The sequence below is a fragment of the Anoplophora glabripennis genome, unplaced genomic scaffold, assembly GCF_000390285.2.
Source record: "Anoplophora glabripennis isolate ALB-LARVAE unplaced genomic scaffold, Agla_2.0 scaffold498, whole genome shotgun sequence".
In the NCBI taxonomy this organism is placed as follows: Eukaryota; Metazoa; Arthropoda; class Insecta; order Coleoptera; family Cerambycidae; genus Anoplophora; species Anoplophora glabripennis.
Genome location: NW_019416801.1, coordinates 39917 through 48511, shown reverse-complemented (window position 1 = coordinate 48511; position 8595 = coordinate 39917). Strand labels below are relative to the sequence as shown.

Genomic DNA, 8595 nt, shown 5'->3' with positions numbered 1-8595 from the left:
CCTGTAGCGCCAGCAAAATGGGAAGGAATATTAAACACCACGAAAAATGAAAAAGTTTGTTACCAAAGTGGAGTCGGCGCCATACCGATTCCCGGATTAAACTCAACGGAAGACTGTTTGTACTTGAATGTTTACACTCCTCTGGTAAGAATAGATACAATTAGCTGATACTGATAGTTGATTTTAGTATCAACAATTCTGGACATTGTTATCACACTCTTTTTGCTGATGTCTATCACTATTACTATTATTTGACTAAATTCAAAGAAAAAAAATAAAATATGGATAATTATGAGCTTAACGAGCGGTGCATTCGTGACCAGAAACATTTATTTGCTATTTACATAATAATAAAGTTATGCAAAAATGTGATTGATACAGGTGTAGCTCCAGTAAAATTATACACATCAAAATATTAAAGTTGTAGTTACTTTACTGTTATTTTTCAAATATTGTCTTTATTGATGCATATTTTCTTTTAGAAACCTGGAGATACTTCACAAACCCCATTAGCGGTGTTAATATGGATACACGGAGGTGGATATGAAAGTGGAACTGGTGCTATTCAGATATACAAACCTGGACTCTTCATTGACCACAATATTGTTGTTGTCACGATAAACTACCGTTTAGGAGCTCTAGGTAACTAATAAATATGAAACGCTTTTGGTAAAAATAATAACAATAATGGCATCGTTACAATTTCATTAATTAGGACTGTTAAAAGAACATTTGTAGTGCTAAAAGTTTGGAGATATTGAGACAACTGAAATACTGCAAAATTGGTCAAGTATTATTATAATCATCATTATTATAATATTTACCCTTTTTAGAATACATAATTGGTCATTTTACAAAAAAACTATAAAAAAACTGGGGATATGACAGATTTAAGATATTAAGAAATAAGATAAAATCAGGGTAACAGCACCTTATAACTTTTTCGTGCAGAGTCAAAAACGAAATTTAAAAAATGAAAAAAAATTCTGGGCATATTTCAAGAGGAAAAAATAGTTATACAATTATTTCTCCAACTGACATAATAATCTCTTCTGTGGATTTCATTCGTATGACACTTCAGTAAGGGTACAAAAAACACAAACCGATGTTATACACCATCCAATCGAAAATTGTTGTTAAAGTTTGGAAACATCTATATAAATTCAGTTCAATATATAGGGTGTTAATTAAGTGTGTGCACACATTTGAGGGATGAATTCAGTGATATTAAACGAAAAAGGTTTCATGAACAATCCACAATCGATAGTTTTTGATAGTTTTCGAGATAGAGGGTGTTGAAATTTAAAAAAAAATCACCGTTTCTAAAATATTTCTGAAGGCGTTTGATGAAGAATGTGGAAACTAGTAGTGACAGAATTATCAAATTATTCAGTAGCGTCCAATTTCTGAAGTTCTTAGTGTAAGTAATCCCCAGTATCTCCGCCACTAGCACTGGTATTTATACCGAATTCAGCAGATACAAACTTGATGTAAGTAGGCTTGATGTAATAGGCTGTTACAAATTCGCTTCTCTTAGTTTTCGAAATCTTTGAAAAAAAAATGAAATTTTGGAAATCCGTATTTGTTTAATTTCAGCCTTCTTTGAGGAGATATTGAAAAACGAAGAACACTTTCTCATGGCCATTTTTTTGCCATCTATGGAACGTCATAATCAATTTGTATATGTAACGTTTCGTCTCTCCGGGACCATCATCAACTTCATTTTTTAAAATACGGCCCTGGAAATTTTATTTCATTTTTTGCAAGCCTTCATGTATTGGGGAATACTGTACTACTCAGCCCTAACCAGATTGAGACGTTTTGTCTAGAAAAATTCATCTTCAGTGTTTTCGTTCCAAATGTATCTAAATTTTTTATTTAGATTTCTTTGTTTATTGAATTATCGTACACTGTAAGTGTCGTTAGACCCTGTGAAATCCATCTAGTTATTTAAACTATTTAAAATTTCCAGGGTCGCATTTAAAAAAATGAAGTTAATGATGGTCCTGGAGAGACGAAACGTTACATATAAAAATTGATTATGCCATTCGATAGAGGGCAAAAAGTGGCCATGAGAAAGTGTTCTTCTTTTTTCAATATCTCCTCAAACAAGGCAGAAATTAAACAAACACGGATTTCCAAAATTTCGGTTTTTTTTTCAAATACTTCGAAAACTAATCATGTTAGCCGTGATTTTTTCGAGGCATAATGTTGGTCCCCTAATTACGCAACTTTACCCCCATTTAAGCTATTTCGTACCTCTTACCGTTTCCGAGATCCCTGTAGTGAGAAGCGAATTTGTAACAGCCTGTATAGATCTGTGTCAATCATATACAGGCTGTTACAAATTCGCTTCTCACTACAGGGATCTCGAAAACGGTAAGAGATACAAATTAGTTTAAATGGGGGCAAAGTTGTGTAATCAGGGGACCAACATTATGCCTCTAAAAAATCAAGGCTAACATGACTAGTTTTCGTATATTTGAAAAAAAAACAAAATTTTGGAAATATACAAATACATCTGACATGCCTTTTCACAGTTGCGGTTACAGGTATAATAAATTCCGATCATATTATGCTTATCTTCATTTTCAACATTTGCCAAAACGGAAACGTTTTTGAACATTTACCTACTGTAATTTTTTAAAGTATAATATTAATTTGGAGTTTTGGTTGTTCATGTACATTTTTAAAAATTAGAATAATGAAATTAAAATTGTAATAATGTTTTAATTTTGACGCAACAACTTATCGAATTATGTATGACCAAGTGACAGAGATTAAAACTCTAATAATGTAAAGTATATATGGCTGAAATTATATCAAGACTAAATTTTTATGTCCCTTGAATTACCAGTCATTGCAATGTTATTTATTTACCAATATCGAGAACGGACAGCTTAAATGTTCTCTATAATATATTTAACAGTGAATCCCTGAATGAGTCCTTGTCGGTCATATCTCAAATGTTGAATGAACACTCTGTATGTTTATATATATTCTGATACCTACGCAATTTTATTATCTTTCGAACGGTATCAGGGTTCCCTATCCCTATCTCTTCTAGATTTTAAGTTATCTACTATTTATTATGTAAGTAATCACCTAAAATCATGTAATTTCTTGCGAAGATAGCTGTGGAATTTTAAGCAAAACTTCAAAACAAACAACTAAACTGTCACCAGTTATTTATTATTACTTATTCACAGACGATACAATGGAATTCTAAGCAGAACATTTACAGTTTTTAATGAGACATATCCCAATTTTCCACCATTGAGCAGAATTAAAGTTAAAAGGAATTCTAAAAATTCAACTTCAAATGACTTAAAAAAGTTATAGTTGTACACGTTGCACGGCGTCACCCGGAAGAAGAGCAGAAAGTAGCTTAAATTTGTATGGATGTATATCATTAGTTCTTAGCATCCTGTCAATGGACGCTCGTGAAATGCCTAAATCATACCCTGCGGCACAAGTCGAGGATTCTGGATGAACATTAAAATAGGCTAGCACATTTATTACATTACCTTCATTTGAAGTTATTGGGTTTGGTAAAATTCTTTCTGCACAAATTCGACCATACTCTAGATGATTTGCTAAAGTTCTTCTTAACTTTTTTCTGCTCATTGGTGGCAAATTTGGATATATCTCATTAAAAACTGTACATGTTCTGCTTATAATCTCATTGCAAAGTCCGTGAATGAATAATAAATTTAAAATATCAGCATTTGAATATGTATTGCTTTCCATTTCTTATAAACACTAAATTAAACTGTCACTGCAAGAGACTAACAACAAATTGACAGTTTAGTTGTTTGTTTTGAAGTTTTGCTAAAAATTCCACAGCTATCCTCGCAAGAAATTATATGATTTTAAGTGATTACACAAAAAATAGTAGATAACTTAAAAACTAGAAGAGATAGGTATAGGGTACCCTGATACGGTTCGAAAGAGAATAAAATTGTGTATCAGAATATAGAAAAACACACAGGCTGTTCCGTTTAAAAAAACCGACTTATGAAGGTTTGGAGTTAACTAAACTCGGCATTAAATTTCTAGCACCCTATATGCAATTAAGCCACTTTGAAAGTATGGATGGGAGGCTTAGGGGTCTAGCTATCCCTCCTATAAATATTGTTGCTTTATCTTTCTTACTATATAATACACATGGTTTGAAGCTAGTCACTATTTCTCTCCATTTTGTTGAAAAAAATTGAATATCCCGAAAACGGTTAATTTTAGGAATAGGGAAAATTCATAAAAGTCCACCTAAAATAACACGTAGAATCCAAAATTTCAATAATATATAGGGTGTTCCATTTAAAACAAGCAAGTTGATGGCGAAATCCGTTATAACCGGAAGTGGTACGTGGACGCCATTATTTTAGTTGAGAAGGGCATACCCGAAAACCCGGTTTCGCAAATTTTCAAAATTTAAATCGAAGTAGTCGACCTCTCGAAAACAATATCAAACATAGGCTTTGGAACAGATAGTACTTACAAAATAGCAGATATGACAAGTTAAAACCCACTCCTAAAATTCTGATAATCTTATTCTTAATTTATTCTAAAGTCTCAATTCATATTCTTTCAGGATTTCTGACAACAGAAGACGGAGTCATACCAGGAAACTTGGGATTAAAAGATCAACATTTCGCCTTTCAGTGGGTTAAAAATAATATCCATTTATTTGGTGGGGACCCCGAAAAAATAACGATATCAGGTGAAAGTGCCGGAGCGGGATCTGTGGGATTACATTTATTAAGTCAACGGAATAAAGGCTTATTCAGAGGTGGCATTTTACAAAGTGGTACCTCATTGTCTCAGTGGGCACATCAAAGCTATGCAAGATTCTACGCTTTCGAATTAGCTCGAAGTTTGGATCCAAGTTTCACTTCGGATAATTCAACGGAATTACTGGAACTGTTGCGAAGCCTTCCTGCTTCCGACATAAACGACAACTCAGTTACTGTAAGTTGAATGAATGTATTTTTTTATATAGATTGGTAATGAGTAAGAAGTTAAAAACTTAATATAGATCATACACTATAAGTAATCAAAATTTGCATAGGCTGCTGTTGGAAAAGAGTCTTCATTATTGGACATTTTAATATGGCTGCCTGTAATTGAGGATGCTAATCTAGACGGAGCACTCCTCACGGGTTTATATCATGAAGACATTAGAACAGGAAACATAAACCAAGTTCCCATAATTATTGGCTTTAACTCTGAGGAAGGACTAGCGTTTCTCCCAAGTGGTAAGTTGACGTTAAGTCAAAAGTCTTATTATTTATTAACAATACCAACCGATATTTTAAGAGTCAGCTGTTGAGACGAGTGCGAAATATTTCGACAGTGATTTAACCAACGTCATTAGAAACCAGTTCAATATGACCAAAAAGAACAAACTGGAAGCCGGCACTAAATTGAGAAAAATTTACACCAATGGAACATTCGAAGACGATCCTGGGCAAGTAGTGAAGGTAACATCAATATATCTTCTAGCTGCTTTTCATGTGTTTGTTGAAATTGTTACTAGTTCAAAAGGAAATATTTTACAGTCACGAAAAAAATAGCTTATTAACCTTTCATAAAATCTGCACGGACACGTAATTAAACCTCAGAAATTGGATGGACTTGAGAAGTCACAATTTTGTTATGTGGGGCACTGTCTTATTTTATCATTTATTTTATCATGTTTGAGAAAATTTACTTCCAAAAAAATTAGATTCCTACCAGAAATTACACTAATTTTGTTTTACCATGTTCCATTAAAGTGCCTTCTAAAAAAGAAAGAAAATTCACAGCTTCAAATCGTTTTCTCAAACTATCTTCAAAGAAAAAAGAACAACGTTTAAAGAGCATACAAATAATTGAATCAAATGATCGATAATATAATAAAACCTTTTGTAGTTTTACGGTGACGACTTGTTTACAACCCCATCTATTAGGCATGCAAAGTTACAATCCAACTATACCGATGTTTATATGTACCAGTTTTCATACAAAGGCAATATGGGAGGTATGAAGGATTTAGAAATTGCAGGTAAGTTTTCTGTATTCAAGCAATGTTAACAAATACCTATAACGTTAGGACATAGAAAGCAATCGAGAAAGGTTTTTGAAATGTAGACATATTTATTCTTCAGTCAAATAGTTGTCTCAGTTTTTGCTCATTTAATTGCATTTTCTATTAAAATAATCTTAACCATTTTTCCGCGTACGTTTTAATGTATGAATTTCTCCTAATCTACATCTTTGAATTATGACATGTTAGTATTATTGGGTGTTGGGTGATTTTAATATTTCCAACTACGTAATATATACTTCTACTACAGGCGTTTTATCTGATAGATAATAATGAAACGCTGTCTACAGTCAGATATTTTTCCAAAAATTTAGAAAATTGTTCAGTAAATTTAGCAGCGAAGCGCACACACGCATTAATTATTCCATTATTGTCCGCGTTTTCTCAAGTGTAGCCCCCTTCCGCACAAGCCTTTGGCTTTTGGATTTGGGGGTTGTCTCATTTCTGTGGTGTGTTTTTTTTTATATGGACTTTGACGTTATCAGTTATGGAGGATCAGTAAATAAACCAAAATAATGTGCAAACTGTCAAAGCATATATATGATTGTATAAATAGAAAAAAAAAGGAGATTTAAAAAAATTACAAATATGTAGGGTGTTCTCTTTAAAAACACAAAAGTTTGGCCTGTATAAAAAAATCAGTAGATATTAAGACAATACTTTGACAACAATTTTTAATTTGGCACCTCTAATATCAAGCCTTATGCGGGTAGTTGGGTTAAAGTCAAATTCTGACCTATATTCAAAACATGTGGCAAACATTTTGAAAATTACAGGCCCATACGCAATTTTGTGTAATTATTTATTAAGACATTCGTAAATTATCAAATTTTGCTGATAAAGTTTTTGAATCTAACAGATTATTGAGAGTTCACTATCATGATTTTAGCTAATTTGAAATTGTTGATTCATGTGGAGTACCCCAGTGTTGAGCTTTTTACCCATTATAATTGATGATATTTGTGATAACCTTCGAGTTAATAATGTTCTTTTATACAGCTTTATTCAAACTAATCACTTCTGTTTCATTTGTTAAATATTGGATTGTATTCAAAAATATATCTATCAAGAGCGAATGAATGATGACAAAATACTATACAGTCACAGAATATATCAAAATGTTGCATTATAACATATACAATAAAAATTAAGCCTATTGTTTAGGAGTATAATGTAGTTACAGAATTGTATAGCATAGAATTTAAAAATTTGGGTACATTATTTTAAATTGTATTGTCTCTTTTGTATAATGCTTTTGTCAGGTTAAAACTTGAGCACGCATCTATACATCCATCATTTGGTTCCCAATATTTGTTACACAATCACTACATTTGGAAACATTTCAGAAGAAATTTCTTGAAGAATAATTACCTGCAAAATGAGATTCGAGTTGATGTGGTAGTTAAAGACTTGATTATAACAGCTTCTGGAAGTTCTAGTGATAAAGACGAATTTATCAAATTAAGGACTGTACTAGGTTACTTAATGTTACTTAATACATGCTTCTTTGTTTATTCTTTTTCTTGTACTTCATCTAGTTTCGTCTAGTTTATTTACGGTTTGTACTCTACTGTACTGGATAAGAAATAAAAACACACTTCCATCCAAAAAATCTGCTTTATATATATTTCAATATTCTGAAAATAACGCGGAAAATTTCAAGGGACGTCCCTGCTGTTATAAATCGTTCCAGCAGTTCCGATAACAAATTGGCTTATTCTTTTCTTGGAATTCTATCTCAACAAATACTATACCGACTGTACTACATAATCTGATTTCAGGTGTTCGAGGTGTTAGACACGCTGAAGAAGTGGTTTATTTCTGGAACTCGCGCATTCCTAGTGATTCTGATGATCCAGAAGATATTATAACAAGTCAACGTTTGTTAACCCTATGGTCAAACTTTGTCAAATACCTGTGAGTACTTATATTCAGAACCTCGTGTAATAATATTTATGCATGATTTATTTTAGAAACCCAACTCCAGAAGTGGACAGTTTCCTGGGTAATGTGACGTGGGAGAAAGTTAGTCCAAATAATTTGGTGTATTTGCACATCAACGATACACTCGAGATGCAGAAGAATCCAAAAAAATACCTCAAGTGGGAAAAAATTATCGACAAATATGCTATACCTCCATTGATTAATTACTAATATATCTTCAGAAATAAACTATATCAAGCATTTATATTGTTTTTATATATGCAGCGCATTCTCTATTAGGTACAATCTGGTCATAAGCATGTGATTTATATGTATGCTCCCTGCAATTACTAAACAAACAATTTTTTGTTGTTATTACGGAGTTACTAAAATATACAAAGAATACATTAAAAATTAAAATTTGATAAAATATCTTCTTTTCGTTGCTTTAAACATTAAAACATTGTGAGATAAATGAATAAAACGGAAAAAAACATTTTTTTTTTTTCAATATTGACTCGAAAACGGTAGCTTTTATTTTTATCAGATTTGGATGTTTTTCAAGGCCAAATAAGCTCTCTCTT

At 32.1% G+C, this 8595-nt stretch overlaps 1 protein-coding gene across 1 annotated transcript in view; it reads left to right on the top strand.

The window, feature by feature from the left end:
• LOC108908692 (cholinesterase 1-like) overlaps positions 1-8274 on the top strand; it is a 65696-nt gene extending 57422 nt beyond the window's left edge. The window contains exons 6-10 of the mRNA XM_023455479.1: positions 5072-5258; positions 5320-5483; positions 5914-6046; positions 7870-8005; positions 8062-8274. Of these exons, the coding sequence (XP_023311247.1) occupies positions 5072-5258; positions 5320-5483; positions 5914-6046; positions 7870-8005; positions 8062-8242 (801 nt within the window). The 3' untranslated portion in view covers positions 8243-8274. The remainder of the gene's footprint in view (positions 1-5071; positions 5259-5319; positions 5484-5913; positions 6047-7869; positions 8006-8061) is intronic.
• The last annotated feature ends 321 nt before the right edge of the window (positions 8275-8595 follow it).